Raw genomic sequence first — 25,562 nt, 5'->3', positions numbered from 1 at the left:
GTGTATGTATTGTAAGGTAAGTGTACGTACGTTTCATTGCATTTTATATAAAGTAATACGAGATCACGATTGTATTGGCTACTTCCAAGTTGTCGGAATTTGTCGGTCAACGACGATCTTTTGTTTCATGCACATCGTTGTGTATAACAGACTGTATATTTTTCCTTTTGAAAACAGCCTGCAAATGTCTGTCCATGGACGCTCGTAGTCGGTCCCCTAGTCTTAGATACGAAAATAGTGACTTCAAGGGCAAGTCACTCCCACAACAACTGCTTCAGGGGATGTAACTGCATGTTTTGGCTACGAGTTACGTGCTACTTACCTCGATTCTCTACTGACTTAACACCAATGCACTCTGGTTTTAGTTATTATTACCGGCGAATTTCATCGAGATTTTGTGTAAATATATTTTCGTTGTTCTAGCCATATCACGTTTGACATCGCCGATTCCCAGTCCCGGATATCGCCATCGTTATTTTTATTTGGTTACAGCGTAAATGTATTTAAAACATTTCAAAGAGACTGGCTTGCATGCTGGTGACAGTGGAATGCCAGAGAGCTTCCCTGACGGTTTCGACAGAGCAAAGTTTGACCGGGGGCGACTATTTTATCAGAACAATATATTTTCCTGTACATTAGCCATGCTTACTTCCTTGATATGTGGTCTGAGTGTTGAGAACCTCCTTACGCCACTTGTTTTCACCGGAAGATCAGACGAAGCCAAGAAGGCGCTAAAGCGATATTTACAGACATTTCATCATGTGGCTCTCTGGCATTTTGGGGACATATGGAATCCACAATCCAAAGCCAGAGAATCCATTTTGCAAGTACGAAAAATGCACAATGACACTCGCACCAACATGATGAATAGTGGACGTTATGAAGGGATGCAGTTATCACAGTATGACATGTCTCTGGTACAGTGTGGTTTTATTGGTATCATCATCATGTATCCTAAAGACTTTGGGATCAGCTACTCCAGCGAAGACATTGATAGCTATATATACTTTTGGTACTGTGTCGGCTATCTTCTTGGTATTAGAGACGATAACAATATCTGCAAAGGAAAAGCGAGTCAAGTATTAGAAATCTGCAAAGAAATTGAAGTAGATATCCTAATTCCTGCATTAAACAACCCTCCACAACACTTTAGGCCAATGGCACAAGCTCTGATTGATGGCATAACCTATTTAATAAATGGTAGGCCTTTATTCAGTCTTCAAGCATTTCTAGCTATCAGCTATGATGCTTGTGGTGTCCCTCATCCTCGGCTCAGTGTGAAAGACTATCTGAGAGTGCTGTTTTTAAGGTCCCTTTTCACATTAGCGATGTATGTGCCTTTTGGAAGATATTTCTTAAACTGGATGATGAAGAGAGGCTTGAACACCAAAGCTATGACATAATCATCTGTACTCAAACTGTACTTTGTTGAAGGATGTTTCCACCTTTTGATTTTCTTTTTTTGCTGCCACTGTTTTGTGATGGAAAATGAAAGCTATTTGAGGATTGTTTCTAATGTATTAGTGCACACTTGCAAACATTTCCCAGACTGGTGTTGTTTATATAAATGGATAGGGATGAAAGGTTTTTAGATAATATACATGATAGCACTAAAGACGTATGAAGTGAAGAACACTTACAGATCTGTGAGCTCACACCTGAGTACCATTAGAAAATGATGAATGTTAAAGTTGTACGTGTCCATTTACTTCTGAGGAGAAAAATCAAGAGTCTGATCAGGGCTAGTCCCTAAATCCACTACTCTCTCTCTTTCTAGATTTTATTTTCTTAGAAATATATAGTTAAGCTACTTTATACATTTTTTTGCCCCCAACTAGTAGAGAGTGCAATGTTCTGGTGGCCAGGAAGAAAATATAACTCTACCATTGGTGTTACTCCTGAGAGGAATGACTTGACATGCTATTTTTCAGCTGGACAATCTTAGAAAAGTGAAAGTGATTACAGAGATGGATAAGAAAGCTTGCAAAGAGCGAAACAAAAATGCTGGTCAAAAGTCAAATGTTGAATGTATTTGGTGACTGTAACTTTATTCAAAATCACTGTGTTTACTTGAAGCATTCTGCTTCTTGTTCTTTACAACTAAAGTAACAGACACTTGACCAGGAGTGTGCAAACTATGGCCCACAGGCCAGATGCGGCCAGTGGACGTCTTTGGCCTGGCCCATTAGCAAAAATATGAAGTGCACTTGTTTTCATTTTTTTATTCATCCTAGGTTAATTTGATGGAAATTTAATTTATCAAGTACAACAACATTAGAAATCGGCAGTCCGTGACATTTTAGCACAAAGTACAAAGATAACAACACAGCTGACATGTTTGATGTAGTCATTAGAGAATATTGGGAGCAGCTGCCTTCAAAGCAAAAGCTGGTTTTAAAGTTTTATTGTGAGCTTCACTTAACAATAGATTCATTAAGTCAACATCATTATGTACTCGTTTGTTGTCCATTCTGTTATCACTAGGTTTGTTGTGTTGTCACCTGGACTGGCTTTTTCGTATTTTACCAGCCCACCGCATAGCTTAGAATTTTGAGACAGGCAAAAAAAAGAAAACTAAGCCCACCCCTGGATTAGATACTAAATAACTCATTCAATATGGATGACGATGCAATTGAGCTATACATGTAATTATGAAGACGTTCACATCTGCAAATGCAAACTGTGTAGCAAGAGTAAAAAAAATATTTCTTGATTTTTAAATGCTTGATTTCTCTTTCTCCTTGACAGAAATGGCAAGAACTAATTTCAGTTTTATTCTGACCAGGATGTCTTTCCAGTTTGTTATTTATGCATTAAAATAGATATAATTTACAAATTAATAAGTTTTGTTGTCAGAAACCTTCAGATGTACTGTACAAACATTAAAATGTTTAAGAACATTGAAAAACTTTGAATGTGACTTTTTTTCTTTTTACGGGCATTATGATTGTATATATAAGTGTAATAATATAATACTAATAACAAATTCATATTTTGGAAGGCCATCTGGCCCATATCAACATCAAATACTGCTGGTTACATGTATATTAATAATTGATCGCTGTACGTAAGCATCGCTTCTTTTGTATCAAGGGTCTACAGTGTAACAAAACAAGATATTGACACTCAACGCTGCATAATCTTATTTAGAGTACATAGTTGTAGAGTTCTTATTCTAAAGCATTTTGTTATATATAGGTCAACTTTAATGGCTACATAAACCTTCAGGTTCCTATACAGATGAATCTTAAAAGGGTAGGAAGCTTTGGTAGAAAAGTGAAATACATCTGTTACATACAGCTAAATATTTAGGACATATTGACAGAAAGAGGTACAGGTCTTCCACACTTCAATAATCACAATACTCACATTCTGTGTTGGTTAAAATGAGTGATTCCATTAAGGGCTTAACAGTTACATCTTCAAGGACACAAGCACATCAGTGTTATGTCATAACACCTGGTTTATATCTAGTGCTCTAATTAAATAAGGATGATAATCCTAATATTTAGGAAGAGATAAAACTGAATCATACCATTTTTGATGGAAACAATCCATAAATCTTTTTCATTCTACCTATAAACAGGAAAATTGCCAATCATCTGGATTTTCCAAATATATCCAAAAATATGACTACATAGTACAATTCTAACCTGAGAGGCCTAGTTAAATCTGTCAGCCTTATCTTACAAATACAGCATCTTAAAACACTGCTTTGCGAATCTGCGGTCAGGTAATGTTAATAATATGCACTAGTATTTAATAATCCTTATAAACAAGGAATCTAACACATTCACCTAATGTCATTTAACATCCTTTCCAATACTTTGAATTAACTCTGTCACAGAAGAGTATTTTTATAGATTTGTATTAGTAATTTCTTTTTATAAATTGTCAATAGCCGTAGTATTTGGCCCTAGTAAACAGCTAGGAGCCACTAACCTTACATGGAGAAAATTGCTAACCTAAGAGCTTGCAAAACAGAAAAAAGAGGCTGTGTTCTAACGTCTGTCCCCTAGAGGAGGTATCTAAGATTCCGATATTCGTGGAGGATATATGTATATTAGATATATAATAAGAGAATTTTTTAATGGTACCATTTTTCACAATCTTTGATAAAGCCATCATTTTTAAATACTACTATGTTTGTTTTATCCATGATAACTCTAGACTTGCTTTTTACGCCAATGCATTCAAGTACAGCACCTGATTTAAATATGATGGTGACAAAGGTTGCATAGTATCTGCATTTGAACCGCACATTTAGTATTCCAAGGTGCATAATCACAGCACACACTGAGCCTTTAGACATAAACAGCTGATGAAAGTCCACAGTACATGGCCACATGCCACTTAAAAGTGAAGTTCGTGCCTTTTGAATGATACTTCGTTAACTGGATAATAAACAGAGACTTGAACACCAAAGCTCTGACAATCGTCTGTACTCAAAATACTTAATGTTTTGTTAGAGGATGTTGCTACCTTTTGATTGTTGGCATGCTGTTTGTAACTCATGACATTCACAATGTTTATACACAGTAGTTTTAAACTTGAGTAATTAGCTAAAATATCTAGGAAAATTACAAGGTTCAAAAGAAAACACTCTGGCTTGATTAGCTGAGAACCATATACAAGTGTGTGTGATCTAAAATATAAACAGTATTTAGTGAAAAATCTATATTTGTTCAATTGAAGTGTATTTAAAATAAATCTTTCATAACTACACAGAACTCTTTGAAATACTTTTTTATTGCATCACCCAGCATAGGCATAGCCTTGGTCTCATATCCACATTCAAAAGTCGCAGAATATCAAACCACTATAATAAAATATGAAATTTACAGAAATTTCATTGCCAAACTCAAAACAAAAGAATCTTTGAAGAAAATGCGCTCTTTCATTTTTCCTATGACGTGTATTTTCCAGTAAGCTTTTATATAGCCTGTAGCCATACTCCAAAACTGTTACAAAGGATGGTAATAGATATTATTATACATTAATCATGAGAAAGAAAACCTTACATTATCTTTGTCAAGCTGAGCTGTGCAGTTCCTGAGAATCAAACAGCCAGCTGGCATGCAAATGCATAAATTTACACTTCTACACATGGACAGTTTCTGATCATTGTCTGGTGAAGGTATAAGATTTGTGATTCACCCATTATTCTTGTTTAAAGTATATGTAGTTATTTGAATTTTGTATATTTGTATTTATAAAGAAACTTGGGAAAAAATATCCCTTTTTATGAATACATTCATTAAATAAATTATCTTATAAAAGGATAGTGAAGAATCCATTTTGCACACTTTTTATTTCATAAACTCAAATATAATTAGGAATGTTAACACCTAGAACTTCCTAACTTTTACGTAATTTGCAGAATTTAAATAGTACAGTGCTTTGGTAACACATGTAGTAAGAGCATATAAAGCTTCACTGGTATTACCTTGATTTATTCTAGCTTTTGCTTCTTATCAATGCTTTAGTTTAAAAAAAAAGAGCAGTGATACAGGAGCTCCCCATTTCCTGACACATATCTATGTGCATGCTATTATATTTGGTGATATAGCATTCCTGGGACAGACATGTGAAAATACAGAGCATGCTACAGCAGTCTGAATACTTGTATTTATCCATCACAATAATAAAAAAAAACAGAAAAATGGAGATGTGCTCTTCCTATTCAGTTTTGTGTTTTTTCAAAATGTATACCTCACGATGTAGAAAACAAGGCTTTATTTTTAGAGGAGAAAAAAATCTCATTTAGAAATAGGAAAGGTAATTTAAGAAAAGTAATTGGCCATGAGCACATCCCAAATGAAATTCAGTCTAAGGCCCCCCACCCACCTAAGAAAAAAAACAAAAAGAAAGAAAAATACTGGCATTGTTGGTCAGAAAGGGCATAAACTGGCCCAGTGTCCTCTGCAACCTGAAAATAAAAATTGTACAGTTTGGAATCTGGTTAGCATTTTGTGTAACAGTAATGGCAGACTTAAAAGTGTACACAGAGAGGACACAATGAGTCAGAAAAATATTTTGCTTTCGAAAGCATTGAAAGAAAGATAAAAGCTTATAAAGATTAATGAGAACATGGCAGCTATACATTATGAGTGTTCCATAAAACCCCATTGACAACTTTATCTAAAACTAAAGCATAACAAAATGGCTCCATATTGCAGTTTAAGTGGAGAGATTCACAGGTACTCACCACATTTGAAACATCGACCAGGTCGACTGTAGTAAGCACCATGCTCTCCAACAAAGTTATCACCATTCAGAAATATCTGAATCTTCACTTTCCTCGTCATCACTCGAGGTAACCATGACATCAAGTTCTTCTTCATTAAAAAACTCTGTTTCCTCGTAATCTGACTCTTCAGACTCATCACTAACTAGGATGATGCTTGAATGAGGTGCAGCTGTTTCTTGGTGCTCGGCTGCAGGTGCTTCATGTGCTGTGACAGCTGCTGTGGCTGCTATGAAAGAAGCTGATACCGCTACAGAGGCCCTTTGCTCCCTTCGCTGCTGTCCTCTGCCTCGTGACCTGCCCCGCATCCTGCCCCTTTGTCCTCTAGTCCTTCCCCTTCTATTTCCTGAGGATCCAGCAATGGTCTTCCTTTCTACATCCTGCATCTTGGCTAGGATTTCTGAAAAGGAGATTTTTTTTTTTAAGTTGTTCAAAATATAATAATATATGTTGATTTATAGAGTGCTTTTTTCCCGCCTTAAAAGGCAGCCTTTATTCAAAGCGCTTTACTAAAAAGAAATACACAAAAACATAATAAGAACGGATGCTCAAAAACAGTTGTAAAATCACTATAGATGTGTTTTGGAGCCCTCTGAGATGGGAACGTCTGCTCCATTACTGTTTTCATTCAAATGTTTCTTTTGTGGAACACATCCTAGGCCCAGCTCAAATCTTGAAACGTTGAGGAGAATAGGAAAATCTCATCAGAAAACAATATGGCCTGATGGAGAAGGCATTTTTTACTGGCCCTTCCCTGATGACCTTGTAGCCGTTGAACACCACCACCAGCAGGCAGCCTAAGTACAGACTGAACATGTCACCGCACTGTCATCACCATGCCAAGAAATTGCTGCAAAGGATTTTTTTTATCATCAGCAGCAGGTGACCAGCGGTACAGCCAGCCCAGGTCCTGGAGGTTACACAATGACAAAGTGGCAATGCTTAAAACAAGGCCTGTGTTGAAGTCAAGGATTTCTACCAGAACGGCCATGGTGCTCTGTTACCTGTCATTCGGAACAATGAATGTAGAAGAATCCTGTGTGAACTTAACTGCACACAAAGCTAGAAACAGTTGTGGTTTCAGTTACTGTATTTTAACTTTGGGATCAGCAAGCGATGGACTGGAAATGTTGATATTCTCAGGTATGTTCCTGTAGTCCAAGGGAAAATGATAGCATTTCACAACACTGATGCTTACTACTGAATTCGTCAAGGTATTTTTGTCAACTTTACTGCCAACAAATCCTGCTATGACAGGACAACATCACAGCTTGTTGGAACGATTGCAGAAAAAGAATCAAAATCTAAAAATAAACACTGATGTGCAGATCTAAAATAGATGGTGCAGACGTTACAAATGAAAGAAAATGCACCAGAAAAATAAGACAAGTGGTGAAGACACAGAAACCAATCAAGAAATATAGGCGATGATGTCACAGATCCATGGATCACCTACTCACACAAAACCTGACGCAGATTAATGGGCAAGACAAAATGTGATGAAGAGCTGCCCCCTCTAGCCACTTAGGCGAAGGGCCATCACTCTAACAAAAATGTTTTGCATCATAAAAATTTTTTCAGTTCAACGATGTTTACATTGTAAAATACTATCTAAAAGGAATATCATTACCAAGACGTTCTTCCACCAGCTGCAGACGTCGCTCTTTGAGTTCCAAGCTGAGCTGATCCACCATACAATCAATGTAATTGTCAAGGACAATAGACCGAACACTTGATGTCACTGGAGTTCGACAGCTGGGACATTCATTTTTCACAGCCAGCCACTGCTTAATGCAAACTGCACAAAAAGCGTGTGAGCAGTTGAGAGATGTAGCCTGCAACATATAAATACAATAAACAAAATACATGCTTTAATACAAAATATTTAAGAATAAGACATTGATGACACAAAAGAAATTTCAATCCTTAAGTTTAAGAAATTTGAACAATTATGTATAGCATAACAAAGTGGGAACTTAAAATACACAACTTTTGATCTGTAAACAATATAACAATTGTTAAAACTGAGGCTTACATATACAAATGTTGCATATAGTCAACTTGAGAGCTATGTCTTGGTTTTTATGAGTGTTTCTTCAAAAACTACATGTATACTGTTTAATATCAAAAAAACTTTAGTAAGCTGGTTTTATCTAACCTGAACAAAAAGCTCACTGCAGATCACACACTGTAATTCTGTTTCCATGGTATTGGCAAATTCTGATAAAATGGATTCTTTTTCTCTGAGCTTTTCTTTTACAGCATTCTCATTTTCTTTGTGACTCAAAAGAAGCTGATTCTCAAGTGCTTTCTGCTGCAACTCCTTTAATTCTATAACCTGCATGAAAAAAAATAATAAATAAAAATGAAGCCAGAAAATAGTATAAAATAAATGCCTATGACAATGTGTTTCAAATTATGTTGAGTACTTTGACCCTCGCCACTCATTGGCAAAACACGTCTTACTATTTTATTCACAGCTTATGAAGATTACAAAGTTTTGAAGAATAAACCCCTTTTGGAAATGCATACATAATGTGTGAACGATGGGGTCTCTTGTACTGAAGATCAATGACAATAGTTTTCGTTGTATAATGGAAAACGTTCACAATTTGATCTAGAATGCACCTAATGTATAATCCAGCAGGTCTGATACACCTCAACTCTGTATGCAGGACAGAAATCAGCACAACAACCAAGATGTCCAACAAGAAGGATTACCCTCTGCAATCGATCTCTTTCTTCTTGAAGCTTCTCTTGTAACTCACGGTCCTTCTCCTGAACTGCCTTCTCCATTTCTTGCTGCAACCGTTTCTCCACCTCCTGCTTCTCGGTGGCCAGTGCAAGCAGCTGCATTTTCATTTGCGCCTGAAGCTGTTTCTCTTGTTCTTCAAGTCTGGTTTGTAATTCTTGTTGCATTTGCTCTTCAATACGTGCCCTTTCTTCTTCCAATTGTCTCTAGGATACAGATTTCAATATTTCCTTCAGAACAATAAATTAACATCATAAATATCAATTGTCTGTACCAGGCATAATCCAGAACAGAAATTTTTCTTTTGTTCACATAATAACATAACATAATGTATTTATATAAACAAACACACCTATATAACAACATTTAATTCAGACCTATACCCTCTTACACATAAACTTCATCCAATGCATCACCAAAAGTGAGCCGGGCTCAGGCTACGTAGTAGCGCCCCCTGGCTTCAAGATTCAAGATGGATGGAATAAAAGGTAAATAATAGATTTAGGGAGTGTTCATCATGGTGGAACAGCATGATTGTTAGTCCTTGTGAAGCTGATCTGGTAAAAAAAATGAGTGGTATCAACCTTATGCCAGTATGGGTAAGGAGATCAAAATTAAAGTAGATAACATGTGGAGACTTGCATAGGCAAATTAATTCAAAGTTGAAAACAAGCCAATACAGTTGGTAGGCACTGGCAAATGATAGATCCAAAGACAAAATCACGGAGAAATCTTAAGCCAATGATGTTTAAGTAAGTGCTGATCTCGAGACAGGTAAACTGTTATATAAATAATCAGACGAATACGTAGATACCATCATATAGATGGAGATCCAATGAGCACAAAAACTCATTGTTACGCTACCAGGAAGTCAGCCATCTTGAAATGGTAATGATGAGAAGGTGAAAAAAAAAAAAAAGAATTTTTTATATAAATATGTGTACATAAACTTACACTTCTATTGGTCATATTTCTGTATTAAGCACTTTTATCACATGAGCTCTAAAGTAGTGTTTAAAGTCTTGACAGTTTTGATACAAAATGTGCCAACCTTCTTGGCATTGAGTTCGCGGACTCTTTCTTCTTGCTCTTTGTGCATCTGCTCAATTGCTACTCGCTGTTTCCTCTCTGTTTCTAGCTGTTGCTCCACAGCTGTCTTTTCTTCTTCTTTTTCCTCCAGCTTTCTAGTAAGGGCACGGACCTGATCTTCGTACATTTCCAAGAGCAGTTTATCTCCAGTTTTCTTCTTCTCTTCTTCTGAACTTTGTAAACTATATAAGATAATTATAAGATAGCTATATAAAATAATAAAGATGCAATCACACTCATACTGGAGCATGCACTCACTGCTTGATACATATAGTACAGGAAGGAAAAATGGGCAATGATGAAGTGGGGGAGGGGGGAAAATAGTGTTTTATGCTGAACCAGCAAATAAGCCATATCGCAGTAACGCAGCCAGCCTTGTAAACAGATGCCACATGCAGATAAAGAATGGCATCCTGAGACAAGAGCTGAACCCAGGAAAGCCAACTTTCACTGCACTGGGGACAGGAGATAACTATTGTGCCACCTGACAGCCCAGGCAACAATGAGAATGAAGTGCAAACGACAGTGGAGATACAGAGCTAACAGTAATGACAAAGAGATAAAAAGTAATCAACAAAGGATATCAGTAGAACAGACTAACCCAGATATATATTTAAACAGAACTTTAAAAAACCCAGAGAACTGGTTAGAGGCAGTAAGTGAACTGTCTTTAGAAGTAGTGCAGAAAAGATGTGTAGTTAATGTAAGTTTAAAAAAAGACCCAATAGTGGGATGTAGCATACGTAAATGGGAAGGGAGATCTACTGCTATGCTGCACCATAGCTAAAAAGTTGGGAACCATACATTATTGTGTTGCTGCGGCCCTATGCTCCTCAAAGGAGCAACAAGGAATAAACTAATACATTATTGGTGAAAGGAGTAGATAGTATGGACTGGTCAGATGAACAGCAAGATTTTCTGGCTGGGTCTTATGGGAGAAGTTCAGAAATTAAAGCTGAACACAGATACTTTGCACTAAATGCAAGCACCAATTAGCAGCCATTGCATAGAATGAAGAAAAGAAGTAATTCAGCATACTATCATACTAATAATAATAATCTAAGTCTACCTACAAAATGAGAATGACTGAAAAGAGAAAAAGAAACATTCTTCCAGGTTTTTCATCAATACCATCTAAAGCACAAGAAAGTGTGGAAATGTGCTCATGCATGGTGCAGACATCTGCACACCCATGGACTTAGTCTAACCTTATGACGCTTGTAGGTGAATCTTCACAGAACCGCTTGGGCTCAGCACCCTGATCTGAAGACAATGATCTTTTCTTGGATTCTATTCTTATTTTCATTGAAGAAAAATATTTGTACACAAACTCTGGCTCCAAGCCTGAAGATCTGGGGACCCCAAACTGGACCACATCTCCTTCTTTTAAGGTGTAAGGGGTGAGCGGTTCCAACTGAGTCCCATTTATTGCAATCCCATTCAGACTCTGGAAGAAAATTTCGTTTCATTCATATCATGAAAAGAATGAAGAGTGTGACAACTGCATTCTTCATTTGTGCAACTGTTATCCTTTTAGGATAAGTCTTAGACTGTTAAATGAGAGATTGTATCATTTGTTTTGCTCCTTTCAAATCAAAATGCTCTGTTTCTTATCCCTTTCATGACAAATTCTGAATCACTTACAATTCACCACATCTTATATCAAACCAGTTCTGTTACCATAATTATTTCTATCTGAAATGGTGTCAAAGGCTCTTTACCTAGATGCCATACAAGCTAGTTAATTATACTTTCATATTTCGTTTTTTAAGTACATGTACAACACACACACATACAATCAGGGTGAACTGAAGCTAACTTCACCATGTTAAAAGAGCAAAGTGTAAATTTTTTGGTAAGCAACGAGTTGTCAAAAAAAAACTTTTCCTCAGCACTATCTGCCTCAGACATTTAAGTGCATTAATTCACTGACAGCTTTGAGCTTGATTATAAATACTCTATCATAATTGCTACATAAACAGGGCCTAGAAACTTTATTGACCCTAATTATAGTAGAATTAGCTAAGCTAATTCATGCTACTGGGTTTCCTGCCTAAGATGATCTCAAAGGTATTCCAGTGACAAACCTTATTGTCTGTTAGAATCCACGACCCATCTTCTTGCTTTTCAATAGTTGCATGGTATCGCGATATCCAGGTTGACAATATACAGTATGTTGTGTCTGGTGCACGTCCAATCTTGACCTATTGTGAAAAATAAAACTGAAGCTATTAACATGTTCTGCATTTAAAACTTCAAACAGCAAACCTTGAAATCACAATTTTAGCATGTTGAAAGTTTTAAATCTTGACCAGATTTTTTTTTTTTTTTTTTGGAGGCTTTAGTAGTCTCTACTGCCATATCTATGCCATCTTCTCCACTTCATTGTTATTTTTCCATTTTCAACTCTGGACCACTTTATTTACTTGTCTCACTACGTTTTCCAATGATTTAAATTCTGGATCTCTGTGTCACCACCACAGAATGTACCCTCTTTTTTTTTTTTTTTTTTTATTTCTTGAGTCTTGTTCTGCATTGATGCAACATCAACCTGTAATATGAGTACGTGCCAAAAATAAACAACCCTGTGCCTCACTGTCGATTTGTGTCCATATGTATGACTGCTGTCTGCTGAGGTATATATCCTTTGAATCATTCAACGCTTAACTGAAAACTCCACCTCACCATTACTTGCTTCCAATTCACACTGTTTTGTGAAATGCTTGAGTTGAGTGCTCGATTTTTTTAAATTTATATGTAATTTTACTTTGTTTACATTTTTTAACGACTGGATTACAGTGTTGTGTAAAGTGCAATGTGCTTGGCAAAAGGGTTGGGATAAGGTGCTATATAAGTAAACTGCTTATGTTATTATGAAAGCAGTGTGACACAACCATTAATATTCTCAGTTACGTATCAGCTAAACTGAAAGTCCCCATTTTCTTCATGCCTGCCTATTTGGGTGTAGTAAGATTTGATTTAAACTGTTACACAAGAAACTTACAAACACTTCGATCTAGTTTGTGATTAGGAATGGGACAATTAAGATACAAACACAACCTTGTCTTGGGTCAGTGGCAGATGTCGATATTTTTTATGATTTTCGCCTAATCGTACAAGGCAAGGAACGACTTGAGCCATTTCAGATCAGCGAGCTCTCGGTCATTTGGTTCTTTCCGCGCAGCGTTTCTCTTGACGTCATCACTGTTGGTGCACACAAATCGTCCCATAAGCCCTTGCGAGCGTTCTTTCCGCTTTCCTGCGAGGAGACTGTACGGCCTACACGTGTATGCTTTGAACTATTTATGTAATTATATACCTGTATTCCATGCCTAAATTTTTCTTAATCATACATCTGTCAACTTTAGACATCGTACTTCTCGAATTAATTGCGTATTGTACATATGTTTCTGTCAGTGTACACAGAAAATAAAATAAAAGGTATGACAAAATAAAGCGCATGTTCGATTCAACAGTGCTACTACATTTATTACAGTATATTACGCAGGCAGTTTCAAGTATATTATACATACTATTGAACTTTCGTTTAATTCGTGTATTTCTATTATTAATATAACTTATATACTTTTCTGTTTAGTCCAATCTAGAAGTAATCATGCAGCTGTTTGTCCGTGCGTTGCACACTACCCACACATTGGATGTGGAACCTCATTGCACCATCAACGATGTAAAGGTTAGTTAGTGTTTTCTGTTGTTTTTGACAAAATCCATTACAGTGTGCTATCTCATGATTTTCTCACTTTAGGTCATTATGTAGAATTATAACTGATATGATGGCAAATATTTGCTGTATCAGTTGCGTAGGAAGATGCTCAGCTTTGAGTAAGTGGGGGCAACCTCCATGCTGACAGTGAACTGATATTCACATTCTTGTCCCCTTAGTATATTTTTTTTTGAGTGGCCGATTTCTCCTCCCACTTCTTCCTACGCCACTGCACATTTGGCTGTAGTATGTATTTCTTCGTTAACTATTGGTTACATTTTTTTAGTCATTCAGTATAAAAAGTACCAATCAAATGTTGTCTGTCCACCTGTTGTATACTCAGTTGTGTTTGCACAGTGTAGTTGCCATGTAATTCCTCCCCCCCTCCCCATTTTGTCTTGGCGTTGGAGAAGTGGATAGGCAGGAGGTTAGAGCTTTGGCATCAAAACTGAAAGCTTGATGTTTGATGCCTAATGTCCCCCAGTCAACCTGTCTGAGGGTTGGGGAGAAGAGATAGGCACTGCCATCACTTAAACTATGATTTCTAATGTGTTTTTCCCCAGCATCTTAATAAGGTTATAGAATGATCGTTACCTTTTTTTAAGTGCACATCTGCGTTATGTTTCAGGCTATAATTGCAGATCGGGAGGGCTTTGCTTGTGAAGATCTAGCTGTCTTCTGTGCAGGCAAACCACTTGAGAATGAAATGAATCTGTCATCATTCCAAGATCTTGCCACTCTTGAGGTGGAAGTTCGAATGCTTGGAGGTAAGTTCTTTGCTTGACACGACCTAACACCATATAATGTGCTTATCAGACTGACAAAAAAACGCTGAAAGTTGAAGTTTCAGTATTGTTGCATGCCATGCTTTTGTTTCTTAATGATTTGAGAGCTAGCACACAATGATCATTTTTATTTTCATGCTTTAGGCAAAGTTCACGGTTCCTTGGCTCGTGCTGGTAAAGTACGAGGGCAGACACCAAAGGTAAGGGCTTCCCTATACTGCTCGCTTGTTTCCCTCTGTATGTTAATTCAACTCTCTGTCCTCACTATTAACCCTTTCCTCATTTCATCCTATCTTCTAGTACATTGTCGGTTCTCGTGTTCATTCAAGTCTTGTTCATATGTATTACTAAAAAGTGCTTTCTGGCAAAATGTTGGAAAACAGTTGCTTAAATATTCTTTTGCAGCTTACCATCGGATTCAGCATGCCAAGTTTATTTCCTTTTTGACAATTGCTTTTAAATGTTTTTTGTAAACAATCTTTCATAGTTTTAAAAATGATAATTTCTATGAATGGTAATAGAATAATCAGATTTCAGTACTTGACAGAGTGGCAAACAGAACTTGATAAGATGCATATGTTTCCAGTCCAAGTAATTTTTAATGACTCCTGTGAGATAAAGTTAATGCTGCTATCAGACTTACCCTTTCATAATCTTTTCATGATCATAACTTGCTGAACATCTTTGGAACTGGTGAAAACCGAACATCTATTTTTAATTTTTGGGGGAATGAAAAGCTCTGCAGTATTTTGAACTAAATGTACATTTAATGTTTTTGCTGCCAATTCCTAGAATAAAAGTTTTTAAAGGGCAAACTTCCACCAGTTCACATGTTAGAGAAATGTTTTAGCTTTTGACAAAAGGCAGGGGAAGATTTTATTGTTACACTTGCCTATTATTTTTGCATCTCTTGGTCAGCTGCCATCAATAAAAAATGTTTTAATACTGAGGCACAAGCAACAAACAGATTGCATTATCGGAGATTTTGTGACCATCGGCATCAGAACTGGCATGTCCAGTTAATTTTAGCACTCTTTCCCTTGTTAGTTAATTTGGGATTTGTCTTGGGCAAGAGGCTAGCATCATTTTTTTTGTTGTGCATCACGTTAATATTTAACATTTTTGTGGTTCCCATAGGTTGACAAGCAAGAAAAGAAGAAGAGAAAAACTGGCCGTGCTAAGCGCCGCATGCAGTACAACCGACGCTTTGTCAACGTTGTTGCCACTTTTGGCCGCAGAAAGGGACCTAATGCCCGTTCATAAGTTTTGCTAGTCCTCATGAAATAAATGCAGGGTTGCCTCTTGAGCTTCCCTGTAAATCTGTATAGCGTAATTTTATGGTTGGTTTTTATTCAGCGTTGTGTGAAAATGAGTATGTAAAGCCATGTTTTACAAATGAGAAGGATGCTGCACGTGCATGATGAAAATTTCCTAAATTTGGGTTGTGAGAAGAATGTGTAGGCCCTGAAAAGTATGTGTGGTATTTTGAGAACTCGGAGGTATGAAGATTCTCGCTTTTGCCTGCAGGGGGAAAAAAACTAGTACGCAGAGTGAAATTCTTGCACACCAAACACTCCATTACAATTGTTTTCTTGAGATTTTACTCGAAACAAAGGTTTTGCACTCCCTGCAAACATTTTTAATTGGCAATAGCAAACAAGGCAGATATTAACGAACACTATCTCTCTTTTGCCTTTTAAAGGGAAGGGTGAATTATGGAAATGAGAATCAGGGTACTGTTCGCTTCCACTCAATCATAGGGTCGCAGAGTGAAAGGTGCTGAAAGTAGGAAAGGGGTGGAATGAATAATACAAAGGAATCTGCTCTTGTTGAAGTGTTGTACATTACAAGAAGGTAAAATTGATGACATATTGCTTTGGAAGGATTTGTTTTCAATGACAACTCATAAATGAGACCCATTATCCTAAGATGTTTTATTGAGTTCCTTCGCGACTGTTTATGGCAGTTGCTTGTATGGTATTGAGAGCGTTGACAAACAGGCGAGTTATAGGAAGAAGGTATTTGAACAGGGGTATCAAATGTACAAGTGCAAGATCTGATAGTTGGTCAAAAAGCAGTGCTGAGCAGATTGAACAAAGGGGAGCCATGTATCATTAATAAACTACCCCGGTTGAACCAGGTGATTTATTTTCTTAATTTACAATTAGCTCCAGGCCTTGTTATGCTAAGTTGAAGCGCCTCCCAGTTTTAGTATGGCACATTGGTGAAACGTGTCAATATCAAATTTGTTCCATTTTGTCTATTTCACATTTCTTGACAACCCTACTGCATAATCAAACAGATCTGCATTGTGAAAAACTCCTCGTTTATCCAACAGAAAGAAAAACCATTTGCCTCTTATCTTCATGGCAATTTGTGCTGCTGCATCTTTCCGTGACTGAAGGCAGCTCACATTTCTAGTGGGTACTGTCAATGTCTGTGATCGTTTGAAGGCAGAATATGTGTCCACCCGAACAGCAGTTCCTCCTTTCAAAAGCCACAGTTTCTTTACTGCTCTCATTGGATACAGTATGCTGATGCATAAAATAATGTATCCTGAAATCAAAAGAAAAAACAAGGATATAGAGGCTGCTTCCCTTTTCTACTATGTACTGCAAAAACATAAGAGGTTTCTAGTCACTGCAAATTTCAGGGCGGAGTACAATGTAAATTAGTTTAGTAGAAATCAGCACTTACCCAATCCAAAGCAAAGTACGCTGATTCCATTTTTATACTTGCTTTCTTTCGCTGCTATTCTACGCCACCAGGACGAGTTGATTGCTGTTGTATCTTCTGGTGCATCTCGCAAGTTTTGAAAAGAGAACAGTCCAAGGTATGCCCAAAATGCAAACTGTATACATCCAAAATACTTCAACATCTTAAAAAAACGATCACTTTTTAATGAGTACACCAGTACATCGTTCTGTACATTCGTGTCGATTTCAAAGGGCAGACGAGGTTTCAGACTCGATGATGAAGAGCGAAGCTGTAAGCTCTTACAATGTTTCAAGTGCAGGACACTGCGTGTAATTCCCGGGCTGCTTGTCCACAATTTAGAAGAAATGGATGACAGGGCCGAATGTCTAGAGGAACTCCAACGAAACATATTCAAATAAACGAACAGACTCATTATAGCACGGACGTATATAGGGATATTAGTTCGTGATGATAGTAAATGCGAGGTAACACACGGCTTTTCTGAACACACACACACCAAACCTCCAGGCTTAAGCGAACTAGCAAAAATTAAGATTAAAGTAAAATAAAATTACTTCACTTATGCCATTAAAAAAAGAAACAGTTAAAAACTATGAATAAAATATGTTATTCAGAATGGTAAATATTGCCTCGATAGCTTTAAGATAGTGCACAAACTCGATATCGTCAAATGGTTTGAGAATAGCCGTTATTCCGGTATTGGACATTTTTGCAACATGCAATGATGCATCCGCGGCCACTAGCAACAAACCAAGCCGAGGGCATGCAGAAGGCCGTCAAACGGAAAGCCACAACAGACGAGCAATCCTCACAGCTGAAAAGAAGGCAGATTGCAAGAGAACGATGGAACATACTTATTGAGGTAATCCTAAATGAATAAGTTCACAAAGCGATAAGGTGATAAAATATGTGACCGGTGCGATGATAGATCGAGCTAGAGAAGGACGTACTGGAAGATTCAACATACGATAACATCCTACAATAAATCAGGATTATGATATATATTTTCCGGTTTTAACATAGCATGATCATTTGGTCGGCGCTTGGTTCATTTACAGGTATCAAAGTGTAAGATGAAATCTTATTTACAGACAATTCATGGCCAGCGAACATCACAGACTCAGCAGTCGGTCGTCTCAGTTCGACGATTTCAGAGTTACGGTCTTCTGCAAACACAGAAGATAAAGACGCCAGAGTGTGAAAATGAGACTGAAGATGCATCTTGGTACCAATACAGCTGCCATTCTTTCCCAAATCTTTCCTTGATAGTGAGGTACTGCAAACAGCACACAGTCTTTTACTGCTCTCAGTTCTTTATGTTCAATTTTAAAAAGGATTTTTTCTGCTAATAAGGGAGGAGTAAGAAGAACAAAGTATTTCTTCATGTATTAATATAATATTGTTAAAATTTCTGTCTTATTTACTATTTAAATTGATCACCAGCTTATTCTTCCACATTTCATTATTGCATTGCATTACACTGTCAGTCCAGTAGCTTCATCAAAGGCTATGTTATTGCTCAGAAAATCTGCAGTTCCTACAGCTTCACCATTAGCTCCACTGCTTCTCTCAAAGCTGCAGAAGGTGCTCAGTATTTGTTTTCTCCAGGCATTCACTAGAATGATGTACATTTTCTGTTGTCTGATTTTTTCTATTATTATTTGAAAGCTATACCACTATTTACAGTATTAAAACATTATGTCATTTATACTACATGGTGTTATGCTGGTTTGGAAAGGCGCCACAGTTCTATTAGCCCAATATTCTGCATCCCACTAGCTGTACAAAGCCTGCAGTCTTTTATAGTATACATTTAAAATTTTACATTATACAGTTTAAATTTTGTATTGTGCTTGATTAATGTACTTATTTGGGACATAAAATTTGTTTCAGGCATTTGAGTGAAACCATTAAGCCTTCAGACCTGCTTGGCTTTAACAATACAGGAAATGTTTGTAAGTTTTTACATTTAATCAAAAAGAACTGCATGAGTTTTATCTCAGATGTAAAGATGAGGAATGGAAATACCTTCTGAATTCTTCACTTTGTTGATATATCTGCTGGAAATATTAGACATTTTCCTCTCAAAATGAAGTGTTGTAATATTTATTCACCCTTTTGCCTGTTTTATCAATTGCTGATGTATCTTCAGCTGGAAAAATAATGACCACATAAAATGTAATTTTGTGTTAAAATGTGTGTGTGGTTTATTTTTTTTTTCCAGGCGTTTGGCCATCTGAAGAAGTGATGACATACTACTGTCTTCAGAACCATGACAAATTTGCGTAAGTGTTCATGTAGCAGTCTAACCATCAAATAACAGTATTCAAGAACAGACAAAAATCTTGTGTGTGAATACACTGGCATAGGCAAGATAACAAAAGTGTTTAATTCAAAATGTAATACAACATTCATGTTAATTGTTGCATTTTTCAGACTTTTGACAACCATGTAATATTTAAAAATATTTGTCCTTTTTTTAACCTGAAATTGGGTTTCAGGGATGCTAATGTCATAGAAGTTGGTGGTGGCATGACCTGTCTGGCTGGCATGGCAGTAAGTACCATCAAGAGCCAATAATGTAGTCAAAAAGAATCTGTCCTCTTCTTGTTTGTTGGATGTATGTGCAGTCAGATACGCTTTTTGAAGAAAGCTACAAAGGCAGCAGTGCGGTGGTCATTTTCTATCTCCTAGACTTTGGCTACAGCATTCTGTCACTTTGCCTTGTGAACTTTAGCAATCGATTTATTAAATTGGCAGAAAGTAATAAGAAAGGGTTAATCAAATTAGTATTCGTCAATTTAGAACATCAGACATCAGTTGAAAGAGCACAGTTTGAGTTTGAGTTATTATTAGAAATTTTTAAGAGCTATGGTTTATAACCTACACAAATGTATTCTTTTTCTTGTTCCTAATCGCCCCCATTGGAGCATAGGGCTGCAGCTTGTATTTGTATTTGCGGTTTCTGTAGCATGCGTTGTTTTACAGGGTGGGGTTGCTAGCCCCATGCCCAACCCTCCTCCTTCATCCAAGCTTGGGACTGGCAGGTTACCCAGGGGGTTTCCAGGCTGAGTTACACAAATGTATAATGAAAGATAATTACATTTACATATTATTTACTTATAGACAGCATAGATACATATGCTTAGGTCATATGAAATATAATTTGTGGAACTATTTTAGATTATCACCAGCAACAACTGGTATAATGAAAGAGGGGAATAAAATAAGAGCACATAGTAATACAACAACATAAAATGTCATTGCATTTATTACAGTTTTCTCTAATTATACAGGTGGCTACTTGTTCCAAAGCAAGTCGGGTAGTGCTTACTGATGGAAATGAACAGTCCATATCAAGTATGTTTTGGAGTTTTCAGTTTATTTTGCATGTGATTAACTGTTTAGCAGGTGAACTAAAATGAATGCACTTATTTAAATTTTGTGAGATCAACACTGGAATACACAGTGTGCTTCATATCACTACTCACCATATCCTCCAGCAGAAGATATCTCAAAGCATGTTCAGATGAAAAGAAATTTGCATTTATAAATTTAGAACATCAGACACCAATAAAAAGGGTCACACAATTAAAATTTATTAATTAACAATCACCACTTCTAACCTGTCATGCTGTATGCATGCAAGTTCATTCAGTGTTGTTTAGTCATGGTAAAATTAAAAAGAAAAGGAAAAAATTGAAGAATTGTTGTCTTCTAGATGTTGTGCTGGCATCATCATGTTGTCTGTCTGCATGATAGAGTTGATGAACTTTTGCAGACTTGCGTCATATCATTGGGCAGAACAAGACAGGAGGCACTTCCCTCAGTGCAAGGTATAATGGTCACTCATGGAGAAGCACAGTGTAGACAGATTCATGTTTGCTTTTACTACTTTAAAAATGCAGAGTTAATTCTTTTTTTCTACAGAGCTTTTTCCACTCTTAGACAATAGCTGTCTACAATAATAATTTTCATTATTATTTCAGTATGCGTATTATTTCATATGCCAAAATTTAAGACTTTCTGGTTAAGGATATCATTTCTGATAGTCTCTGAAGAAATTGTTCCATGATGTTTCAAATTATTATCATTTATGGTAACCTTTTTTTTTATTATTAAATTACTTAATTTTCATGTGATTTGTAAATTTTCATGTAAAGGTCATCCAATGTTAGGTTGTTGAGAGATAAGGTGTTAGAATCCACACATTTCTTGGGTCTTTTTTTTTTTTGGCTAAGTTGGTGATATCTTGTCTCCCTCTCACTGTCTTACCTCTCCCCAGCCCTCTGGGGAATCAGATACCAGTTCCTGACAGGCCTGGGCCACACAAGTATCAAACTGGCATGCTTTTAGGTTTGGGCACCAGTGCTTTAACCATTGGGTTATCCACTTCTCCAACTTTCAGGCATCGACTCAAATATCTTCTTGATATCTATAAGGCATTTTTTTTAAGTTCTGTGAATACAGTTTATTCTATAGTTTTTCTTCCCTTTCAGAATGCTGCGCTGGGGTCCAACTCTTGTTGATCAAGATTTAAAGGAGCAGTTTGATATAGTTTTATGTGCAGACTGGTAAGAATATGGTGCTTGAAAGATATTGCCTAATAAATTTGTGTTTCATTACAGACTTCCAAGGATTTTAATGATACAGTTAAAAAATAACAGTAGATAGAAAGGTAGTGATGAAGTGGATATAGTAAAGTGTAAATGAGAACATTAAAACATTTAAAGAGCAAAACAAGGGCATCATGGATATATGAATGGGTGAAAGAGAACTGATGGCAGAAACATAGGTGCAGCAGGGAGTAATATGGTTTGTATTTCCAGAAGCAGTTGTATGTTGTTATTGAGGACTTAGTAAAGGCAAGATTCCATACAGTCCGAGGTTGGGGTAATTTTAGATTCAGGCACCATGTTGTAGACAGTGAGGTTCTGTCTTCAATTAGAAACATTAAAGTCTTTGCTGTTTTTAAACTTTTCCTCTAATTCCTTTTGAGTATTTTAGTAAAAAATCTTTAATGTAATTTATCTTCAAATACACATTAGCACATTTCATCCATCCCTCCTCCACTTTTCCAATTCTTTTATTGTATTCTCACTCCTGAGCTTTGCAAGTTGTATTTAAAAGATTACTGAACTAGCACATCGTTTTTCCAAAATTTTATTATTTTCATTCTCTGCAAAATATATGTTCATGCATACAAAGTATATATTGTTAATTTGCCAGCTAAATATATCCTATATTATTGCATATTAATCAGTTGTCTGTTTTGTTGCAGTTTATTTTTTGATGAAGGCAGGAAACATCTTGTTCAAACACTTCACAGCCTCCTGAAACCTAAGGTACAGTGCAAGTAGCAACATGTATGAACAACTATGATGGGGTTTACAAAATAACAAAACTGTTTTTTTCAAATCAACAAACAGTAAACCTTATTTAAAAATCCTTGACCTTATTCCACAGCGTGTTTGATATTTCTGTATTTGATGTTACAAACAATTTTTTTCCGTTAAAATGGTATTTTTCATACTGTCTTTTAACAGGGAGAAGCTTGGATCTTTGCTCCATCTAGACACAAAACATTTTACATGTTTACTGACCTTGCCAAAAACTTCTTTGATGAAGAACAACCTGAAGTGTATGATACAACAGTATGGAGACTGCATAAGCAGGTATTGTAGATTTATGATCAAATAGATTAATAGGTATCTTGTCAATATCTATTTGGAAAAGTTTCTGTAAGAATACAATGTTTTAGAAGGACAGAATTTTAAAAACTTTTATGGACAAGGCAGTTCATGTGATCTGTGATGCATGGTAAATACATACACAGTGATACAAATATAATCCTTTTTTTTTTCTTTGCAATGACTGAAGATGCAAGAGTAGCAAAGAAAGAAATGCCTTGATAACATAATAATGGGATTTATTTAGCACATTTCTTCTCCATATGAATGCAAACTCAGTGTGCTTTACAATAAAATGTACATGCTCTGTTAGCTGAGCTGATAACCAAGGAGTCCAAACTGCCTCCCAGATTATGAAAAAAGGAAGTGGTGTTAATGTACTTTTTTTAATTTTTATAGTTGCAGGCAAGTTCAGAGGTTTATGATGAGAATCTTCACTTCCCACTCTTTGTTCGGCTAATAAAGGGTGATCCAACCAATGACAGCCGTGACACAACACCTGAATCTCGATAGTATTCTTGACACTTCACACTCTGGCAAACAGAATCTAATCCATTTAACTGTACCCGCGCACAATACCTGAATCTCAGGAGAATCTACTCCACTTTAACCACACTTTTAGTGGATATTTATATATAACTAATATACTTAAAATGTATTACTAAAAGAAACAAATCTGTTTAGAGATTAGAAGGCACTGTAGCATGATGTTTCAGAACAAATCTATGATTCAAAGCTCTATCAGACCTGTGTGAATGATAAAATCCATTTGTCAATCTAGCAGCCATGTGTATCAGATTTATTTTTGGGGGGAAAGCTGGCAGGAGAGGGTTGTGCCTCTACCTTTTACATGCCGTGTTCTACAGATGGGGAACCACTTTTGCATCACATTTAAAGGTATCTCGGAAAAAAGAAGTTTCAATTTTTATCTATAATAACCACTCCTTTCCTGGATATGTTACTAAGAACGTGTAACATTTTGGTTATTTGGCGTATCTACATCATGAAGGAGACTTCATCACGGATGTAATAATGTTGATATTGTAAACCAGGGATGCCACTTCCGGCTTACTCTTTTCAACCAGACACAACATAATTTTATTTTAAACGTGATGATTTCAGCAAAACCGCTATGTTTTGGCCCGCAAGATTTTATATCATGTCCAGTCTGGACTTGGGGAGAAAAGGTTGGACAACACTGTTGTAAACGTTGTACTCACAGTGCAAGATCTGATATAAGATGATCAATTTTTTAAATATTTTTCTTCTTTACTTCCAGATATTTTTCCAGCACTCAGATATTAATGCTTATGTGCATATAGAAACCAGGTACAAATGTGTATGTTTTCCTTTCCGAAGACATACTCTGCTGAAGAAGAATAAGTGAATGGGTCAATAGAATCTTTGAACTGGTTATGTCCTGATCATGAACATTAGAGAGAGTGTTGCCAACCCAGGTTTAATAACACATTCCACTACTAATGTTTTTAATTTGAAAAAAATGTTACAAAGTTTTAGCTTTCATCTTGTGTTATTTTCTGCTTGTGATAAAATTAACTTTATGTGATGTCTCCCATTTCATAGATCTTTATAAACAATCCAGTTTTGTGACCATTCCAAAGGTGTACTAGGTTTCCTACATTATTTACGTTAATAGATAGTTTAGGTGTATTGTAACCATTCCAGAAATTTGTTGCATTTGTACTGCTGTTGTTTTCTTGCAGAAAGTCCTTATAGCCAGTTTTACAGTATAGTCATTCCATTAAGCTAGTGCAATAGATGAGAGCTAATAAGCATGTGGTGTGACAAAGAGTGTGAACTTCATGTAAATCCTTTGTTTCTTGGACAGTTTTTATGCTGGTTTCTGATCAGCTTTTTTCTGCACACTAAAAATTGTATTAACATTGTGTAATCAGACAACCTGTAAGGACCTCGCAACTTTGAGAAAACAATTGCCATCAAAGATTTAAACATAAACTCAAACTGAAAATACAACAGGCAAATAATGATATCCTTTTAAATGCCTTAATCACATGGCGCAGATAGCCTGAAAGTATAAAATGTTGGGCATGCTGCGATCAAGATTTTTGAGCACCATTACTTTGTCAGATCAGTTTTGCTGTTACTAGGAAGTTCTTGAAGTACTAAATATTGTGAGTCCAATCTACAACAAATCTTTTATTGTTATCATTTTGCTTATTTTTGCAAGCCTTCATATTGTGTCTTTATGCATATGGATGGTTGTAAAATGCTTGACTGCAGAATAAACAGAAATATCTCCCCAAATCAGTTTAGTCCAGTCTGATCATTTAAAACAGTTCATGGGCATAGTCTTATATTCTTACCATTTTTTTTTTACTGTCTTGTTTTTGCTGACATGATCCAAAAATACTACCTAGATTTAATAGTAATAGTATCTAGGCTTGCAGACACTCCATTATTAATTAGTAACATTAATTAAAGGCCATGGCCATCTTATCTAGGTTTGCAGATGTTCCATTACAGAAATTCTAGTAAAAGGCAGCATACATTGTATCCTATCATTTTATTATCTTAT

General features: G+C 36.3%; 5 protein-coding genes across 6 annotated transcripts; 3 read left to right on the top strand and 2 right to left on the bottom strand.

The window, feature by feature from the left end:
* Nucleotides 1-273: 273 nt before the first annotated feature.
* Nucleotides 274-5,488, top strand: LOC112571103. The gene has a single exon (XM_025249913.1). The coding sequence runs from the start codon at nucleotides 498-500 to the stop codon at nucleotides 1,401-1,403; it is 906 nt and encodes a 301-aa protein (XP_025105698.1). The 5' UTR covers nucleotides 274-497; the 3' UTR covers nucleotides 1,404-5,488.
* LOC112571099 (E3 ubiquitin-protein ligase rnf8-like) lies at nucleotides 2,023-13,299 on the bottom strand. The gene is made up of 9 exons (XM_025249910.1): nucleotides 13,149-13,299; nucleotides 12,176-12,292; nucleotides 11,297-11,535; nucleotides 10,051-10,270; nucleotides 8,969-9,205; nucleotides 8,406-8,585; nucleotides 7,878-8,082; nucleotides 6,209-6,647; nucleotides 2,023-5,929 (listed from the first exon to the last, which is right to left on the bottom strand). Exons 1-8 carry the CDS (start codon nucleotides 13,227-13,229, stop codon nucleotides 6,268-6,270), a joined length of 1,659 nt encoding a protein of 552 aa, XP_025105695.1. The 5' UTR covers nucleotides 13,230-13,299; the 3' UTR covers nucleotides 2,023-5,929; nucleotides 6,209-6,267.
* LOC112571106 (ubiquitin-like) lies at nucleotides 12,687-15,930 on the top strand. Of its 2 annotated transcripts, XM_025249917.1 has the most exons (6): nucleotides 12,687-12,724; nucleotides 13,273-13,375; nucleotides 13,687-13,782; nucleotides 14,441-14,579; nucleotides 14,742-14,797; nucleotides 15,735-15,930. In XM_025249917.1, the coding sequence occupies exons 1-6, from the start codon at nucleotides 12,702-12,704 to the stop codon at nucleotides 15,858-15,860; spliced, it is 543 nt and encodes a 180-aa protein (XP_025105702.1). In that variant the 5' UTR covers nucleotides 12,687-12,701; the 3' UTR covers nucleotides 15,861-15,930. The 2 variants fall into 2 exon arrangements, with proteins under 2 accessions (XP_025105702.1, XP_025105703.1); XM_025249918.1 differs by lacking the exon at nucleotides 12,687-12,724 and having other exon boundaries at nucleotides 13,337-13,395.
* A 283-nt stretch (nucleotides 15,931-16,213) lies between these two features.
* On the bottom strand, nucleotides 16,214-17,871 carry LOC112571105 (transmembrane protein 223-like). The gene is made up of 2 exons (XM_025249916.1): nucleotides 17,295-17,871; nucleotides 16,214-17,153 (listed from the first exon to the last, which is right to left on the bottom strand). The coding sequence occupies exons 1-2, from the start codon at nucleotides 17,725-17,727 to the stop codon at nucleotides 16,858-16,860; spliced, it is 729 nt and encodes a 242-aa protein (XP_025105701.1). The 5' UTR covers nucleotides 17,728-17,871; the 3' UTR covers nucleotides 16,214-16,857.
* Nucleotides 17,872-18,016: 145 nt separating this feature from the next.
* On the top strand, nucleotides 18,017-25,294 carry LOC112571102 (calmodulin-lysine N-methyltransferase-like). The gene is made up of 11 exons (XM_025249912.1): nucleotides 18,017-18,177; nucleotides 18,407-18,588; nucleotides 19,209-19,270; nucleotides 19,540-19,600; nucleotides 19,817-19,871; nucleotides 20,612-20,675; nucleotides 21,097-21,151; nucleotides 21,815-21,889; nucleotides 22,597-22,660; nucleotides 22,862-22,990; nucleotides 23,405-25,294. Exons 1-11 carry the CDS (start codon nucleotides 18,037-18,039, stop codon nucleotides 23,516-23,518), a joined length of 1,002 nt encoding a protein of 333 aa, XP_025105697.1. The 5' UTR covers nucleotides 18,017-18,036; the 3' UTR covers nucleotides 23,519-25,294.
* Nucleotides 25,295-25,562: the final 268 nt, after the last annotated feature.

Source organism: Pomacea canaliculata, linkage group LG8, assembly GCF_003073045.1.
Source record: "Pomacea canaliculata isolate SZHN2017 linkage group LG8, ASM307304v1, whole genome shotgun sequence".
Classification (NCBI taxonomy): domain Eukaryota; kingdom Metazoa; phylum Mollusca; class Gastropoda; order Architaenioglossa; family Ampullariidae; genus Pomacea; species Pomacea canaliculata.
The sequence above is the reverse complement of the archived record's forward strand: the minus strand, read 5'-3'. Positions and strand labels throughout refer to the sequence as shown.

Bases quoted from the DNA above. Each gene is read 5' to 3' on its own strand.
- LOC112571102 (XM_025249912.1), top strand. From the start codon at position 18,037: ATGATGCATCCGCGGCCACTAGCAACAAACCAAGCCGAGGGCATGCAG. The intron at 19,271-19,539 runs GTAAGTTTTTAC...TTTTTTTTCCAG, and splicing joins TAACAATACAGGAAATGTTT to GCGTTTGGCCATCTGAAGAA. The intron at 22,661-22,861 runs GTACAGTGCAAG...GTCTTTTAACAG, and splicing joins ACAGCCTCCTGAAACCTAAG to GGAGAAGCTTGGATCTTTGC.
- LOC112571103 (XM_025249913.1), top strand. From the start codon at position 498: ATGTATTTAAAACATTTCAAAGAGACTGGCTTGCATGCTGGTGACAGT.
- LOC112571105 (XM_025249916.1), bottom strand. From the start codon at position 17,727: ATGAGTCTGTTCGTTTATTTGAATATGTTTCGTTGGAGTTCCTCTAGA. The intron at 17,154-17,294 runs GTAAGTGCTGAT...TTTTGATTTCAG, and splicing joins CGTACTTTGCTTTGGATTGG to GATACATTATTTTATGCATC.
- LOC112571099 (XM_025249910.1), bottom strand. From the start codon at position 13,229: ATGGCTCAAGTCGTTCCTTGCCTTGTACGATTAGGCGAAAATCATAAA. The intron at 10,271-11,296 runs GTTAGACTAAGT...TATCTTATATAG, and splicing joins TCACCTACAAGCGTCATAAG to TTTACAAAGTTCAGAAGAAG. The intron at 8,083-8,405 runs GTTAGATAAAAC...TATATGTTGCAG, and splicing joins GCAGTGAGCTTTTTGTTCAG to GCTACATCTCTCAACTGCTC.
- LOC112571106 (XM_025249917.1), top strand. From the start codon at position 12,702: ATGTATGACTGCTGTCTGCTGAG. The intron at 13,376-13,686 runs GTATGCTTTGAA...TTTTCTGTTTAG, and splicing joins AGACTGTACGGCCTACACGT to TCCAATCTAGAAGTAATCAT. The intron at 14,580-14,741 runs GTAAGTTCTTTG...TTCATGCTTTAG, and splicing joins GGAAGTTCGAATGCTTGGAG to GCAAAGTTCACGGTTCCTTG.